The sequence below is a fragment of the Schistocerca piceifrons genome, chromosome 2 (assembly GCF_021461385.2).
Source record: "Schistocerca piceifrons isolate TAMUIC-IGC-003096 chromosome 2, iqSchPice1.1, whole genome shotgun sequence".
Lineage (NCBI taxonomy): Eukaryota > Metazoa > Arthropoda > Insecta > Orthoptera > Acrididae > Schistocerca > Schistocerca piceifrons.
The window spans coordinates 372,261,735-372,281,043 of NC_060139.1; the positions used below are offsets into that span (position 1 = coordinate 372,261,735).

General features: G+C 38.8%; 1 protein-coding gene across 4 annotated transcripts in view; it reads left to right on the forward strand.

Moving 5' to 3' along the window:
• LOC124777540 (dual specificity mitogen-activated protein kinase kinase 4-like) overlaps positions 1-19,309 on the forward strand; it is a 135,342-nt gene that overhangs the window by 42,203 nt on the left and 73,830 nt on the right. For 2 of the 4 annotated variants that reach the window (XM_047252993.1, XM_047252994.1), the window contains 2 exons: positions 2,569-2,650; positions 18,590-18,721. In XM_047252993.1, the coding sequence (XP_047108949.1) occupies positions 2,569-2,650; positions 18,590-18,721 (214 nt within the window). The remainder of the gene's footprint in view (positions 1-2,568; positions 2,651-18,589; positions 18,722-19,309) is intronic. The other 2 variants (XM_047252996.1, XM_047252995.1) reach the window with 1 other exon arrangement.

The window sequence follows — 19,309 nt, forward strand, 5'->3', positions numbered from 1 at the left end:
TGGACAGCTGTTTGCTGTGGTGTATGGGAAGGAGTCATCATTGAGTGACTAAAGGAGGATAGAAAGTGACTTACACAAATTTTCTAGTTGATATGATGAATGGCAGCTACCTCTAAATGTAGAAAAATATAATTTAATGCAGATGAGTGGCAAAAACAATCCTGTAATATTTGATTACAACGTTAGTAGTGTCCTGCTTGATGAAGTCACAATTATTAAATATTTTGGTGTAATGTTGCAAAGCAATATGAAATGGAACAAGCATGTAAGGCTTGCAGTCAGGAAGGTGAGTTGTTGAACCCTTCATTGGGATAATTTTAGGAAAATTTGATTCATTTGTAAAGGAGACTGCATGTAGTACACAAGTATGGCCCACTCTTGAGTACTACTCGAGTGTTTGGGGCCGAACCAGGTCGGATTAAAGGAAGACATTGAAACAATGCAGAGGTGGCTACTAGATTTTTTACCAATAGGTTTGAATAACACACAAGGATTACAGAGATGCTTAGAGACCTGAAATGGTCTTACATCTTACAATGACTTGCAGAATATATATGTAGATGTAGAAGAATTTCTGCTTTTGCTTTGCTATCCTCAGTTTCAGTTCCTGTCACATCTGTGATTGATGGGGTGCTAACAGTCTTTAATGTTGGTGTACATAATTTGTGTGTGTGTGTGTGTGTGTGTGTTAGATCATTTATGTGGGTTTATGATTACAAGTAATGTAAATGCATACATTCAGTAGCAGTAGCAGACTGCTTTTAGTTGTGTGAAATTTGTAAGAGTACTTATGTTGCAACTGGGAAAGACATTGCATAACTAGTAAGGATCTCAAACAATAAATGGAAAAAATAAAAATAATAGCAGCTGTCAGTTGATACAAGGCATAGGGTATAGATAACTGAAATAATTGTAAAAAATAAAACCTATACGACAAACCAAAACTGATATCGAGGCACTCTAGCAGCCTGTGTGTAATACGCAGGTCTGCATATCACAGAATATTGCCAACATCTTCAGGTTCCACAGTATTCACCATAAATAAATAAATAAATATATAGTAGAGATTTAGACTTTATATAAAACAGGATGTAAAGAATAGCACACAAAATCAGGCATATATAGGATCATTTATAAGCTGTGTTCAGTAGGTAAGTTACATCCAGAATGTTATGTTGCTCGACAATCTGAAAGAGAATTTTATAAATGCACAAAGAAGAGTATATGATAACAGCAAATGTTTGACTATTGTTAATCATACAGAAGAAACAGGCCACAAGTTTGATAAGAGACATTTCTCACGATATTACGCAACATGGAGAAGAGAGACCAAATGAAGGTGCATGAAGAACTAGACATATTTTTTGCTTCTGTTGAAGGTGAACTGCATAATGAAAAATAAGATAACTCTACCCTTTCCTCCAGGCATTTTGAGAAAATGTTACATAATGTCAAAGTGTTGTGTTTGTTAGTACCCTGCTGAATTGTATAATAACAATATTATTTGTACCTTTGCACTCACTTAAGTGTATATTAATTTAAAAGTATAGTATTATTGACACAAACTGTCTAATTTGGAAAGAACAATACATGTGCCACAAATTCTTTATCTTTATATTCAAATGTAAACACTATGGTTGTGTATGTTTGTGGTGAGAGGGGTGGGGGATAGTTGGTAGAGCATTGCAGTAGATGCGTAACGTCCAAATGCATTATGCAAATCTCAGCACATTTAGTCTGGTAAATAGTATATGTACAAACAGGTTTTGTATGATTCATTGAAAATACTTGAAGGAAATGTAGCTGCTCAGTGACTAAAGGTGATAGTTGTTCAGAACCTGACAAATTAGGTATACTCATGGTAACCCCTCTTTTTCTGTCCATCTCTATTTCGAGCACTTCTTTGTAATTTAGGAAGCATCCATCCATTGTTTGGCCTGTGTTCACTGATGATATTTGCTTATCTTATTCTGTTTTTAGAAATCATTTCATGTGATCTTTTCTCTTAATGCCATGTGATACTCCTTGTTGAAGATTGTATCTGTTCAGCAGTACTTATTGAAACTAAAACCTGTATTCCTGAGTTGCTTTCCTGTTTAACGCCTCAGTAGTTTGGTTTTCTCCAGTCCTTTCCCATCCGAGTATCAGATGAAGGAATGGCCGCACCCAAGGTGTATGTAGGATTCTTGCCACATTTTATTTGTGTATTTATTATGCTACCTGAGTTTTAGACTTTGTTCTATATTACATTGATTGTAATTTCTTTACCTGGTCACTTTTAATTGTTGTTATGTGAATAGCTTACCTTTTGAATACAGTAAAGTATTTTGTGACTTGCTCCTGAGGGGTAGTGTGTTTAAGTACACAATATACTGTCTTTTACAATTGTACATATACTGATTCATTAAGTGATAATATGATATAGCTCTAAATTATTTTTCATCCTTCTGTAGAACTTGTAAATTGTACTATTTAATTTATAATTTTGATAATTTCTTGATGTGTCATCAGGGTTTGTTATGTGTACAGTATGTATTTCACACTGATCAATTGTGTTGTCCATTACAGCTGAGAAAAGGAGACAGTTGAAACTCAGTTTTGGCTCATCTGGTGGTGGTTATGGGAGCGGTTCAAGTTATCAGCCATTTGTGTGAGTGAAAACTACAGGAGTAAACTCTATTATCATAGTCATAATGAGAGCAAAATTTCTGGGACATTATATGTGCAAAGGAAGAATAGACCACCACTGACTATATAGATGAAACCAGTGGGTAGTGCATAGTAGGTGAAAAAGGACAGGCGAATTGCTTAGCACCCAAAGTCATCATTTATTTTTCATGGAACAAGAATTAGTGAGAGAACACATGACACTTCTTTGTGACTGTAAAGCTGCTAATTGTATGTGTTTGGGGAGGAGAGGGGACAAGCTACCTATTACCTCTTTCACATATGGCACATGAAGCTATGCACTGAAAACATGTACGGGAAAAGCATCCATTCAGATCATCTGTAATGTTAGTGGTTGTTTCTGCTTCCTTCACTTTCAAATCCAGCTGCAGGCTGCATCTGACGATGCTTTTTTATAGGTCTATTAGTCTGCTGCAGTCTAGTAGGTAGATTTTGGTTTCTTTTTTTGTTTAAAGATAAAATGTATTGCATTCATTTTGGGCTGCATTTTGTAGTATGAAGCATACAACACCATCACAGAGTATTATGTCCTAACATTTTTGTTTCTGTTTGTCAGCAACAGCACATTGAACGTTTCACAAGGGAAGTAGTGTTTTTCCAGCCTATTTTATGAAATATTTTAAATGTAATGAATCATTCTGGGTGGATGTTTGTAATAACTGTCTCACAGAAAAGCACACTGCCTGCAAATTTCCATTCTGAATAATAAATTTAAATAGTATTTTATTTGTGGTTCCTGTGTAGTTTCATGGTTCTTTATCTTGGGACTGCAGCCAATTGATTTCTTAGCTATAATAATTTATTTCATTATAATCAGATAGATGTCTGTGTTCATAGTCCGATAAGAGAATGTCTCCTTCTGTGCTGTGTTAATAAAATTATCACAAAGCCTCTCCCACAGTAAAGGAAAATACAACAAAAGTCTTAGATAAATTATGCAGGATTGAAATTGTATCTCTCACAAGCATTAAGTGACATACATATTGAGAAGTAAATCGACATCTATTAAATTATTTCGTGTGGGGTGTATTATCAGCTTCCCATAAAAAGTGCGCGGTCATTATGACTAACATGGTTGCTTGTATCTTTGATAGTTACACATTTGATTACAAGCAAATTAGTATTGTGCAGAACTGCAATCTTGTAGTAGATCTTTTGTCATTTCTTTGATTTTCAATACCATTCTCTGGTGGTCACTCACAAGTGCTGAGTGATGAATCTGTTGTGACAGTTGAAAGTTTTCGTCAAACGGAGATTTGAACCCAAATATATACATATATACATATACATATACATTTATACTCCGCAAGCCACCCAACGGTGTGTGGCGGAGGGCGCTTTCCTGTTCCAGTCACGTATGGTTCGCGGGAAGAACGACTGTCTGAAAGCCTCCGTGCGCACTCTAATCTCTCTAATTTTACATTCGTGATCTCCTCGGGAGGTATAAGTAGGGGGAAGCAATATATTCGATACCTCATCCAGAAACGCACCCTCTCGAAACCTGGCGAGCAAGCTACACCGCGATGCAGAGCGCCTCTCTTGCAGAGTCTGCCACTTGAGTTTATTAAACATCTCCGTAACGCTGTCATGGTTACCAAATAACCCTGTGACGAAACGCGCCGCTCTTCTTTGGATCTTCTCTATCTCCTCCGTCAGACCGATCTGGTACGGATCCCACACTGATGAGCAATACTCAAGTATAGGTCGAACGAGTGTTTTGTAAGCCACCTCCTTTGTTGATGGACTACATTTTCTAAGCACTCTCCCAGTGAATCTCAACCTGGTACCCGCCTTACCAACAATTAATTTTATATGATCATACCACTTCAAATCGTTCCGCACGCATACTCCCAGATATTTTACAGAAGTAACTGCTACCAGTGTTTGTTCCGCTATCATATAATCATACAATAAAGGATCCTTCTTTCTATGTATTCGCAATACATTACATTTGTCTATGTTAAGGGTCAGTTGCCACTCCCTGCACCAAGTGCCTATCCGCTGCAGATCTTCCTGCATTTCGCTACAATTTTCTAATGCTGCAACTTCTCTGTATACTACAGCATCATCCGCGAAAAGCCGCATGGAACTTCCGACACTATCTACTAGGTCATTTATATATATTGTGAAAAGCAATGGTCCCATAACACTCCCCTGTGGCACGCCAGAGGTTACTTTAACGTCTGTAGACGTCTCTCCATTGATAACAACATGCTGTGTTCTGTTTGCTAAAAACTCTTCAATCCAGCCACACAGCTGGTCTGATATTCCGTAGGCTCTTACTTTGTTTGTCAGGCGACAGTGCGGAACTGTATCGAACGCCTTCCGGAAGTCAAGAAAAATAGCGTCTACCTGGGAGCCTGTATCTAATATTTTCTGGGTCTCATGAACAAATAAAGCGAGTTGGGTCTCACACGATCGCTGTTTCCGGAATCCATGTTGATTCCTACATAGTAGATTCTGGGTTTCCAAAAACGACATGATACTTGAGCAAAAAACATGTTCTAAAATTCTACAACAGATCGACGTCAGAGATATAGGTCTATAGTTTTGCGCATCTGCCCGACGACCCTTCTTGAAGACTGGGACTATCTGTGCTCTTTTCCAATCATTTGGAACCCTCCATTCCTCTAGAGACTTGCGGTACACGGCAGTTAGAAGGGGGGCAAGTTCTTTCGCGTACTCTGTGTAGAATCGAATTGGTATCCCGTCAGGTCCAGTGGACTTTCCTCTATTGAGTGATTCCAGTTGCTTTTCTATTCCTTGGACACTTATTTCGATGTCAGCCATTTCTTCGTTTGTGCGAGGATTTAGAGAAGGAACTGCAGTGTGGTCTTCCTCTGTGAAACAGCTTTGGAAAAAGGTGTTTAGTATTTCAGCTTTACGCGTGTCATTCTATGTTTCAATGCCATCATCATCCCGTAGTGTCTGGATATGCTGTTTCGAGCCACTTACTGATTTAACATAAGACCAGAACTTCCTAGGATTTTCTGTCAAGTCGGTACTTAGAATTTTACTTTCGAATTCACTGAACGCTTCACGCATAGCCCTCCTTACGCTAACTTTGACATCGTTTAGCTTCTGTTTGTCTGGGAGGTTTTGGCTGCGTTTAAACTTGGAGTGGAGCTCTCTTTGCTTTCGCAGTAGTTTCCTAACTTTGTTGTTGTACCACGGTGGGTTTTCCCCGTCCCTCACAGTTTTACTCGGCATGTACCTGTCTAAAACGCATTTTACGATTGCCTTGAACTTTTTCCGTAAACACTCAACATTGTCAGTGTCGGAACAAATTTTTGTTTTGATCTGTTAGGTAGTCTGAAATCTGCCTTCTATTACTCTTGCTAAACAGATAAACCTTCCTCCCTTTTTTTATATTCCTATTAACTTCCATATTCAGGGATGCTGCAATGGCCTTATGATCACTGATTCCCTGTTTTGTACATACAGAGTCGAAAAGTTCAGGTCTGTTTGTTATATCAGTAGGTCCAAGATGTTATCTCCACGAGTCGGTTCTCTGTTTAATTGCTCGAGGTAATTTTCGGATAGTGCACTCAGTATAATGTCACTCGATGCTCTGTCCCTACCACCCGTCCTAAACATCTGAGTGTCCCAGTCTGTATCTGGTAAATTGAAATCTCCACCTAAGACTATAACATGCTGAGAAAATTTATGTGAAATGTATTCCAAATTTTCTCTCAGTTGTTCTGCCACTAATGCTGCTGAGTCGGGAGGTCGGTAAAAGGAGCCAGTTATTAACCTAGTTCGGTTATTGAGTGTAACCTCCACCCATAATAATTCACAGGAACTATCCACTTCTACTTCACTACAGGATAAACTACTACTAACAGCGACGAACACTCCACCACCGTTTGCATGCAATCTATCCTTTCTAAACACCGTCTGTACCTTTGTAAAAATTTCTGCAGAATTTATCTCTGGCTTAAGCCAGCTTTCTGTACCTATAACGATTTCAGCTTCAGTGCTTTCTATCAGCGCTTGAAGTTCTGGTACTTTACCAACGCAGCTTCGACAGTTGACAATTACAATACTGATTGCTGCTTGGTCCCCGTATGTCCTGACTTTGCCCCGCACCCGTTGAGGCTGTTGCCCTTTCTGTACTTGCCCAAGGCCATCTAACCTAAAAAACCGCCCAGCCCACGCCACACAACCCCTGCTACCCGTGTAGCCGCTTGTTGCGTGTAGTGGACTCCTGACCTATCCAGCGGAACCCGAAACCCCACCACCCTATGGCGCAAGTCGAGGAATCTGCAGCCCACACGGTTGCAGAACCGTCTCAGCGTCTGATTCAGACCTTCCACTCGGCTCTGTACCAAAGGTCCGCAGTCAGTCCTGTCGACGATGCTGCAGATGGTGAGCTCTGCTTTCATCCCGCTAGCGAGACTGGCAGTCTTCACCAAATCAGCTAGCTGCCGGAAGCCAGAGAGGATTTCCTCCGATCCATAGCGACACACATCATTGGTGGCGACATGAGCGACCACCTGCAGATGGGTGCACCCTGTACCCTTCATGGCATCCGGAAGGACCCTATTCCACATCTGGAATGACTCCCCCCGGTACGCACACGGAGTGCACATTGGTTTTCTTCCCCTCTCTTGCTGCCATTTCCCTAAGGGGCCCCATTACGCGCCTGACGTTGGAGCTCCCAACTACCAGTAAGCCCACCCTCTGCAACTGCCCGGATCTTGCAGACTGAGGGGCAACCTCTGGAACAGGACAAGCAGCCATGTCAGGCCGAAGATCAGTATCAGCCTGAGACAGAGCCTGAAACCGGTTCGTCAGACAAACTGGAGAGGCTTTCCGTTCAGCCCTCCGGAATGTCATTCGCCCCCTGCCACACCTTGAGACGACCTCCCACTCTACCACAGGTGAGGGATCAGCCTCAATGCGGGCAGTATCCCGGGCAACCACAGTCGTAGTCCGATCAGGGGATGCGTGGGACGAGCTGGCCGTTCCCGACAAACCCCCATCCGGACCCCCACAGTGATGCCCATTGGCAACAGCCTCAAGCTGTGTGACCGAAGCCAACACTGCCTGAAGCTGGGAGCGAAGGGATGCCAACTCAGCCTGCATCCGAACACAGCAGTTGCAGTCCCTATCCATGCTAAAAACTGTTTTGCAAAGAACGTCTGAACTAATCTACAGAGAGCGCAAACAAATCAACAAAATTTAAACGGTTATTAAAATACAAGATTGCCTAGTAAATGCAGTAATGCTGCTACTTGCGCACTGCTGACACTGCTCGGCGGCGGAAGGAGACTACGCGAATTTACACTATTCAGGTACTAAAACGCGATGCTACACTCTCAAATACTATAATACGCCCGAAATTTATGAATTAAACAATGCAAGTACCAAAAACACGCAAAGAAATTAAGAATTAAACTATGTAACCAATGAGTGAGCTAGGAGTATACGACTTGCTGCTCAGCTGCTTATCCAATGGCGGCAGGGAGCACACTGCTCACATAACCAGTTGCTTTAACTAATTTGGCCATCTGAGCCAGTTCCGACTGTTGTAAAGCTGACCTGTATGAAGCAGTGGTTTTCCTAGAAGTTTCAATATTTTATACTCCTGTTCTACCAGTGCTGGTATTTTTGGGTATTATAATACTTCACAGCTGATATTGCCGTGTTTGAGTCCTGATGAGGATAAATGTGAATTCCCACTGTGAAGTTCAAGTCCAGTATTGGAATCAAAGAAATAAATTGAATGAAAATTTAAAAATGTGATATCTATAGTATGTAAAACAAGGGGAATGCACTCACCCATAGTGGACTAAGGTGTGGCGCATAGAAACATGTATCAAGAAGCACTGTGCTTTTGGGCTTTTGCACTTTTTCTAGTATAAGTACACTCATTCCCACACAAACACTCAAATGCACACACTGGTGGCCATGGTGAGACTAATTATTACTGATTATTTGTAGCAATTACCTAGACTGAAGGAGGCATAGGAAAGGGTGCAAGGAGGGGATAATGGGGAAGAGAGAGGTCTTTTGACAGATGACTTGGTTTCTGAACAACAATATGAGAGGAGTAAAGAGAGTAGAGCATAAAAGAGAGCTGGAAAGAGGGAAAGGGGGAGGTAGGGGGAAAAATGGACAGGAAGGTAGAGAGCGCTAGCTCTGAGGAAGGGCCTCATCCAGAACCTTAGTGGCAATTTCAGTGTTTATTTTCTTATCAACTGCTCAAAAACTCATTCAGATGTCTTACTCTGTTGATAAACAGTTCTTGAAGTGAGAGTACTGGTCTGACAACATTTTTTGGGTATTCTTCTCAAAAACCTTCAAAATACTGGAAATAAAGAAATTGGTCAATAATTGTCTGTATTATTTCTCACACTCACACTCATACTCCCACTAGTTTCAGTAAAGAATGTTTTGGTCTAGCTGAAAAGTATGTGAAAGATACATTGCACAAGTGACTAGTGCAGCAATTACATATACCATCTCCCTGCATTTCACTACAGTCTTCAGGCATAACAACCTTTGTACAGGCAATAGCATTGACGTGAAAGCATTATGCACTAGATCACTAATGTACATTGTAAAGAGTGATGGCTCTATCTCACTCCCTTGGGATACTCCTGAAATTATCTTTACATCATAGATTTTGTTCTGCTAAGTATGACATGTGTTTTATGTGCAAAGAAGTCTTGAATCAGTCACATATTATGTCTGACTCTCAGTACTCGTATTTTGTTCGCTGAACAATAGAGCATAACTATATCATATGCCTTTCTGAAATCAAGGAACATTCCATGAACCAGGATGCTATTGTCTGCAGCACTTTGGACCTGTTGGACAAACAGAGCAAACTGAATCATTTGAGGAATTCATGTTGATTTTTATAGAGGAGTTTTCAAATTGTTATTCTTCAAAAATAGTATAATACAGGAACATAAAAAATATTCCATAATTCTATAATAATATTATGAGAAGGAAAGTTGCTACTCACTGTATAGTGAAGATGCTGAGTCGCAGATAGACACGACAAAAAGACTCTCACACTGAAGCTTTTGGCCAACAGACACACACACACACACACACACACACACACACACACACACACACACAAATGCAACTCACCCGCATGACTGCAATCTCAGGCAATTGAGAACACACTGCGAGCAGCAGCACCAGGGCATGATGGGAGTGGCAACTGGGTCGGGGTAAGGAGGAGGCTGAGGTTGGGAGGGGGAGGGATAGTATGGTGGGGGTGGTGGACAGTGAAGTGCTGCAGGTTAGATGGAAGGCAGGGGAGAGGAGGGTAGGGGGGGGGGGGGGAGTAGCAGGCAAAGAGAAATAAATAAAAAGACTGGGTGTGGTGGTGGAATGATGGCTGTGTAGTGCTCGAATGGGAGCAGGGAAGGGGCTGGATGGGTGAGGACGGTGACTAATGAAGGTTGAGGCCAGGAGGGTTATGGGAATGTAGGAAGTATTGCAGGGAAAGTTCCCAACTGCGCAATTTAGAAAAGGATCCATATGGCACAGGCTGTGAAGCAGTCATTGAAATGAAGGATATCAAGTTTGGTAGCATGTTCAGCAACAGAATGGTCCACTTGTTTCTTGGCCACAGGTTGTTGGTGGCCATTCGTGCGGACAGACAGCATGTTGGTTGTCATGCCTACATAGAATGTAGCACAGTGGTTGCAGCTTAGCTTGTAGACCACATAACTGGTTTCACAGGTAACCCTGCCTTTGATGGGACAGGTGATGTTAGTGACCGAACTGGAGTAGGTGGTGGTGGGAAGAAGTATGGGACAGGTCTTGCATCTTTTGTTGTGCCTAACTGTGACTCAACATCTCTGCTATATGATGAGTAGCAAATTTCTTTCTCATAATATTGATATATTCCATCCTGTATTTTCCATTGTTTGATAATTCTATAACAGAATGACATCAGCAATATTGGTCTATAATTATGTGTATTTATTGGACAACCCTTCTTGAAAACAAGAATAACCTCCACTTTTTTCCTACAGATGGATACCTTATTGTCCCAGTGACCTATGATAAACTGCAACTAGAAGGGGAACAAGTTCTTTTGTACAATCTCTGTAAACCTGTATCATGTGCCTCATCTGGTCCAGTTAATTTTCCACTCTTGAGCAGGTTTAGTTGATTTTCTATTCCAGTATCACTTCTCAATATTCAATATCTGTGATTTTGGTGTTCATGTGGTGGAGGAAGAGCCGCACTACAATCTTCTGGGGCAAAGTGATCTTTGGAAGACCAAATTCATTATTTCGGCCTTCTTTCTGACACCTTCTTTTTCTGCGCCAGCATAGTTCCTGAGTCACTGAAATAATGATTTCAGTTGGTTTTAATGAACAAACCGTACAAATGCCCTGCATGTCCCCAAGTAATGTGACCAGTAGCTGAAGCAGAATTGAGTCATTAAATCTAGTATCCATGTGAGGTTCTGGTAAGTCACTTCTGTGTAGCAGAGGGGCTTGTGTTGCACTGATTATGAGTCCATTACTAATAGGAACATGGTAAGTGACATTGCAAAACAAAGTTGTATAACAGGTGAATGTTTGGTACATTCATAGGCCGGTCAACTACACAGCTGAAAAAAAAACAACATATTCCATCTGTTGCATATGTTTCTTGTAGAGACTGTTTGTGAGCTGATGGATTGTGGAACTATAGGTTTTGATTTCAGTGTGTTGGTAAGCTAGGAAATATTAAACTGTGTTTATTGAAACATGAACATAACTCCAGTCTATGTGTACCCTCTAAGTTCATTCTCAATTTTTCTAACAAAACAACAGATCCTGAAAGAAGTGAGAACTCTGAAAATAGTGAAGAGGATGTAATGCAAAACAGTATTGTCTATTTTGCTGAGTATATTAGCACTTGTAAGATATCTTCAGAAAGTTACCTCAAATAATATAAATAGTGTACAAATTAGTAGCTGATAGTTGCTAGACTATAAGAATTTTAGAAGTAGGCCAAGTGTATCATTGGCAGAACAGGTAGTAATGTATATACTGCGTGCAAAGACCCACCATGTGCATATTGTGAAATAGCTTGTGTCATGCTGATGCTGGTGTGGTCTCTTTCGTGGCCATTTGAAATCTGTTTGGTGAAGTGCAAGATGAAAGGACTATCCTCATTAGCAGATATAAGTAAACAATAGTGGCATTAACTGAATTTAATGTCAGAGTCTGGCAGAACATGACAATAATATTTAATAAGAAACTCTTTCCTTTTACCCTATGGCTATACATGATCATAGGACACTGGGTCAGACTACAGAAGCTTTCAGCAAGTGTGCATGTACAAACAGAAAAAGAAGGTACAGAAAGTTACTTTTTAAAATCCTCTTGATGATGAAATTGTTAAAGAGGCATCACAAGTTAGTATTTGACAAGTATTATCCAGGATATTGGCTGTGGCCCACTTGAAAAACTAGCTTTTAATTTTCTTGAAGTCATTCAGTAAATACTGGTAGATGAAATCTGGATAGCTTGAAGGGATTTGTACTTCTCTTAATCCAAGTTCTGTACAAAGAGGAACATACTGAATGACAGTGCCGAAGTTGGTTGTGCGATAAGTGAACAGTGGTCACAGGTGATTGACTGGTTCCAGCAGACAGACGGATTTTGTAGACGTGGAACAGTCTTACAGTTTGTAGGTGCTATTATGGTTTACATCAGACCTTAAAGAACTTATTTACTGAAATGTGTTCATTCGCTGCATACAGTCAGACAAGGAACAAAAACTTGAGGGAATGGAATTGTGGCTGGCAAACTTTTTCCCAGTATTATCCAGAATAATTCGAGCTTTATTTTCAGCATCGTCATTAGTGCTGGAGCCATTATACTATTATTTTCATTTCATTAGTACACAGTAAAAATACATGAAATTACCACAGCTAAAAAAGTCACATGTACACTATTTAAGAAGATACTGCTATCATCTTTTAACATAGAGCACTAACCTTGAAATCTAGTTGAAGATGAAACAAAATAACCTTTTCTTACGCCATAGCTTATTTCTCTGTTTTATGGCTTAGTTTTGTGATTAATTCATTCACTCATTCATTCACCATGTTGTGAAGAACCTTCAGGGATTTGGTAGAAATTACACATATTCATTAACAAAGTGAAGGAATTGTTAGAAAGATATTGTATGATATACTTGCATTTCTTTGTTTAATTTTATGAACATAGACATATGCAGTTGTGTGTTTGGGCTTATAGTTGGTAATGGATAACATATTTCATATTGAATATTGCTTTTGAAATGAATCTATCTTTAAGTTCGCCTTAATATCCGTTTGCTTGTCTATGTGATTTCTTTTCTGTTTTCTTCTTCTTCTTTCGATTTCGGCTATCTTTGGACCACGTTCAACAATTCACTTGCCCGGCCTTTTGATCTTTTTTTCTCTCTTCCCAATATTTCCTCATCATTTTCGAGTGGTTCCTCCTCCGCTCTTCCGACCATTTCCTGTTATTATTCTTTAGTTTCGTTTCTTCTGGAAAACACTTAATTTCGTTCACTATTTGTCTAAACTTTTCCCTGTCCCTGATTGACTCACGGGTGACATTAAAATAGGCCAAATCCTTTTTCACCATCTGTATCCATTTATTGTTGGTTTTTTCGTTCCTGTTACTATGTTCAAACACTTTTCTTGTTAGTCTGTTTCCATCCATCCTCGACAGGTGACCATAAAACGTTAGTCTGCGTTTACACATTGCCTCACTCACTTTCTCAATAGTTTTGTATATTTCCTTATTACTCTTTAGCTTGTACTCTTCTCCAATCTTTCTCGGTCCTAATATTTTTCTCAAAATTTTCCTTTCTTTCTTTTCCATGTTTTCTATTTCCCCCTTTTTGTTAAGAGTTAGGCACTCCGATGCATACAGGCATTCTGGTCTAATGACAGTTTTATAATGTCTTAATTTAGCTTGAATCGAAATGTTTTTTTTGTTATATATGTCTTTGGTTTTTTGAAAAGCAAATTCCATTTTCCTTGCTCTCGCCTGGTTTGCACTCTTGTCTAAACCATTCACTTGAATTATTTCACCTAAATACTTAAATTTTTCTACTCTCTTAATATTGCCGTATTTGGTAATAAGATTTTTCTTGTTATTTCTATGATTAGACATATACACGGTTTTTTCAAATGAAATCTGCAGTCCAGCTCTGGCCGAAACTTCTTGTAGTTTCTCCAGGTAGTTCTGAGCTATTTCTTCGTTTTCTGTAATTATTGCCAGATCGTCTGCAAAAGCTAAACAGTCCACTTCTATTTTTTCTTTTTTTGTTCCAATTCTGATGTCATTCTTGGTGCCTTTGAGTTCTTCTTTCCACATTCTCAATATCTTTTCCAGTACGCAGTTGAAGAGGATTGGGGATAAACCATCACCTTGTCTAACACCTGTTTTAATTTCGAACTTCCTTGAAATTTCACCCATAAATTTAACTTTGGCCTTACTGTTTGTTAGCGTCTGTTTGATAATTTGAATTGTTTTCGTATCGACCCTAAATTCTTCCAATACTTTCAGTAATGTTTCTCTATCTACCGAGTCGTATGCTTTTTTGAAATCTACAAATACTATTGCAAATCTCTGGCCTCTTGAGATTCTGTAACGAATTAGTGTTTTCAGGTTAAATATTTGTTCAACACAGGATCTACCTTGTCTAAAACCTGCTTGATATTCACCTATTTTTTTATCCAGAACTGGCTCCACGATTTGAAGTAATTTCCTTGACAAAATTTTGTATCCTACTGGTAGTAGCGAGATCCCTCTATAATTATTAACATTCATCTTATCCCCCTTTTTGTGTAGTGGGTGTATCAGGGCACACTGCCAGTCTTCAGGAATTCTTTCTTCGTCCCAGATCTTCTTAAACATATGTTCCAAAACTTGTGGGAGGTTGGTATCCATTATTTTTAGGATTTCTGGTACTATGGAGTCTTCACCTGGGGCTTTATTGTTTTTTAGACTGTGTATTATGTGTTTTATTTCTTCAGCGTCTGGAGGTTTTGACTCGGTATTAGTATTTCGGTGGTTTTCAAAACTCATTTTATCTTTGGGTGGTTCACAATTTAGTAGATTCTCGAAATATTTTGCTAATATTTCACAATTAATCTTGTTTGTCAAACCTAGCTTGTTCTCTTCATCTTTAAAACATAAATTTGGGGATTGGTATTTGGTTAGCTGTTTTCTAAAAGTTTTGTAGAAATCTCTAGAATTATTTCTTTTAAAGTCTTCCTCAATCTGTTCTAGGTTATCCTGAAATTGTCTTCTTTTTTTATTACGGAAAAGCTTAGCTGTTTCTCTTCTCTGGATTTTAAAATTGTCAAGATCTTGAGGATCTTTTGTGGAGTTCCATTTCTGCCACAATTTCTGTCTCTTCTCCAGGTTCTCATCACATTCATTGTCCCACCATGGATGTCTTCTTACTCTTTTCACGAGACAATTTTCTTTTGCTATTTCAACTATTTCGTTTTTGATCTCCTCCCATCCCGCTTTCTTATTTATTGTGGATATGCCATCGCTATCTTTGTGCAATGCTCTTTGAAACCGTTGTTTAATTTCTTCATTTTTTAACGTTTCTGTGTTATATTTTGGAATTTTGTAAAAGGTTTTCTTCTCTTTTCGAAATGGGAGTGGTCTGAATTTAATCGTAGTCAAATAGTGGTCTGAATCAACATCAAGGCTTTTCAGCACTTAAGTGTTTTGAATTTCTTCTTGACAATGAAGTGAGATAGCCACATGGTCAATTTGGAATTCTCCGAGAAGTGGATTTGGTGATCTCCATGTTTTAGTTTTTCGGCTCAGCTTTTTGAAATGTGTTGTCATTATTTTCAAGTTGAAATGCCTACATACCTCTATAAGCCTTTCTCCATTTTTTGAAGTTCTTTTGTGACCTGGGAAGAGGCCTACTGTTCCATGGTATTTTTTCTCCCTTCCTATTTGTGCGTTAAAATCGCCTACTAACATTTTTATGTTCTTCTTTGAGCATCTATCCAGTTCCATTTCAAGTATCTCCCAAAATTCTTCAACTTTCTCCGGGTTATTTTTGTTGTCCTGGTTTATGGGTGCATGGCACTTGATTATAGAGTATCCTTTGTTTTTACATTTAATCTCAAGAATGGATAGTCTCTCGGAACTCGAGTAGAAGTTAGTAACTGAATCTAAAATTGAGTGATGTACCAGAAATGCTGTTCCCAGGTATGGCATTTGTTTCATTAAGATTTTACCTGGTTTTCCTTTAAATAAACGATAGTTTTCAAAATCTAAAGCAGTTTCATCTAAAAACCTTGTTTCTTGTAATGCACATATTAAAATTTCTTTCTGGTTCAGCTTTTCAATCAATAATTTCAATTTTCCTACTTTAATTAGAGAGTTTACATTTAGGGTTGCAAACATAGTTGCTTTCTTAAATTTCAGTGTTGAGGGCTGCATACATGTTGGTTGGGGTCCTCCAAAATCCTTTGACCCCTTTGCATTGTTTCTACGAACAACGGAGGATTTGCCATTCGGTCTACCTCTTGGAGTAGTGTCTATCTTTGACGACGTTCCCATCATGCTTTGCAGTAATTGTTGGATAATAAATTGGGGGATCGGGTTGCCCCGAATCCGAAATTAAAACCAAGGTAGTAAGCCCTGGAGTTAGCTCTTCCGCTCTCTCTGCCGTTGGGAAATTGTTCCTCTTCCGCCATTGAGACCGTTGGCTGGGTTTCACCTAGTAACCCTAGGCAGGGGCCCTATGACAGGGTGCTACCATCTGGAGCCGGACGGACCCTGGTTTTTTTACGAGGTTGTTACTCCTCCCCCTCCACACTTCCCCATCCTCTTGTTTTTAGATGGGCCTGGGCTTGGGACCGGCTTGCGGCGGTGTTTCTTTTCTGTTTTGTTAATTAGAATATTTGAAAATATTTTTAATTAAGGTAGAAGTGATAGTTCTCTGTAGTAATAAGCATCTTGTTTGTCACCTTTTCGTGTTGTGAATGTATGTTTCCATTTCTCTGGTGTCTGTTCCAAGTTATATCTTTCTTGGAAAATTCTTTGTTGGCCTTTAATGATTTTTATTTAGGATCACTTCAAAAGCTCAAAAGTAAATTTTTTATGCAGCAAATTTGATTTGCTTTTGTTGAAACTCTGTGTTAATGTTACTTCTCATTTTCTATTTCTACATACTCTCTTTTTACTTCTCACTGGTCTAAGTATTTCCATTTCTGTATTATTGAAATTGTTATTGTGATTGTATTATGTTAATTCTGTTATTATTTGTGTTTTTATTTCTAATAACTCTAAGCAAATAAGGTTACTTACTTTTAAGCATAAATATTCTAATACCTAGTACCAGTCTCTAGCTCACAAGTCCTTATAGACAAGTTTCTGAACTATTATCCTCAGTATATATGTTTCCACTAATCTCTTATTCTTTGTTTCACTCTAGTTGATACGTTAGATATGTTACCAAACTTGCTTAAAATTCTAAATCTCTCGACTTTGTCAGTGCATATTATTACCAATGCAAACAGTGTGCTTTCAGAAATTTGGTGTGTCATATTAATAAGTACTGTGCTGTGCTGTTATTAATTTGTGTAAATCATGCTTTCTTTGTATCATTTGTGTTATAATGTTTTTGTGTTACATGCATGAATATTTTTGCAGCACATCCATGAAAAAGTGATAATATTTGTCAGTATAAAATAATTTACAGTTACCAACATAATTCTTACAGGCTAATAGTAGCCAGAGCAGGAGGGGAAAAAAAAAAAAATTACTTCAGGGCCAGTGGCGTGTGGCGAGCTTACATGTTTCACGCAGCAGTGTTGTCAGCACTCACCATGAGGTATAAAGGGTGCTGTTGATTCCAAGCAGCCAGTGAGGGAGTAGCAGACAGATAGTGTATTCTGAAACAAGAGATGGAGAAATATTTTCGCATTCTCATTTCTCATGTCAGTATACCACCACCTTGGAAATTGTAACATATTCAGAAGAAACAGTTAAATAATTGGGGGGTGGGGGTGGGGGGGGGGGGGGTAGCCATAAACATTGGGCAAGCTTTTGAATCTTAAGTTTGACAAGCTTGAGTAGCAAACTTCATATTTTTGTCTGTTTCCTATCATGTTTCACATGTGCAGCTGTTTCATGTATTTGTGACACCATTCAATTTTCAATTTCTAAGGAGCACTTACTAATTTTGTATGTTGTAGGAACTGATCGATTTGGTTTGTAATGATAAAACAGCAAATAAGTGAAGAAAAGCATCACAGTATTTGTTTATCATGTTTGTAATTTTTGTAACAAGCCTTGCCACAATGTTTTTCAAAGCTGATCACTGTTTTCATATTCATCTCATTTGTCAGATGTAGAGCTGAGTGTTACCTGATAAAACTGCACGTTGATTAAAATATTTAAAAAGATGACTGTTATGATTGATATCTCTGTCTCCAACAGATTTCTTTTTTCTAGTGAATACAAGTGCTGTATGAGTTGTATGAAGCATGTGTGCTGGTATTACAGATTGAAATAACAGGTAGCCTTTCTTGCAGGTGCAGATTTACACTGTGCTATGATTGTCTTGCATGCCCTGTGTAGGTTGCAATCATCGCTTAATGTGGCGGGTCTGTCAGCTGTGTAGTTGTGCTATGGTTCAGCATGTGCATTGTATTTTAATACGCAGTTTCACATTACCGAGCTCACTACTCGTGGTACTGGTGAATATTACTAATTCTGTTAACCGTTATTGGTAGAGGTGGGTGGTTTTTCTGTATACACAGCTAATTTGTAAAAAAATTCTATTGCACAACTCTCAACATTTTGCTACTGTATAGTGCCAGTTGAATTATATGTTGATTAAAAAGAGAGAAAATGAAGTTGATTATGAGATAAATAATTGCGATTGTGTTTAGGTGTCGAACATCTCAATCTGGTTCAAATTCTACAGTTGATGAGAGGCTCAACTCAAGTCCTGTTCGCTCACGAACAGGATTTTCTCGCTCTCGACTACCCTTCACCCAAGACCTGATGCCCGACAAGTCACGGTGAGCCCCATTCTGTCAACAGTGTGCAACCAGCAGTGTGTGTGTGTGTGTGTGTGTGTGTGTGTGTGTGTGTGTGTGTGTGTGTGTGTGTGTTAACCAGCAGTAACATTAAATAAGCCTGTTGTAATTAAATTCATGTTTTGTAACAGGTTTAGATTTCTTGACTAGTTCACTATGAGATGTGTAAGTTGCATAGTGACTTCAGATGTAGAAGTGCAGAGAGTGCTGATTGTAGTTCCCAATTTCTCCAAATATTTCATGTTATTTATTACCTTAGAATATGCTAGAACATATTCTTTGGCCCATATTGATGATTTAAATTTTAATCTGTTTCTTCATCATTTTAAGTTGGGTCAAAAGTAAAATAAAAAAAGTAAACATTTATCACTGTGACTGTAGGAATGTATGTTTGCTCCATTTCAACCAATGAAATTACCATACTAGTTTGGAGAATTATTCTCTTAGCCCAAGTTTATTATTAGCTGAAACAATCTGTTCTGGCGACTAAATATGTTGGGGCAATTTTGTATCGTTACAGTCTATTTTCTGTTATAACTGTAACTATTGAAAAGCTGTATCCAAGGTTCT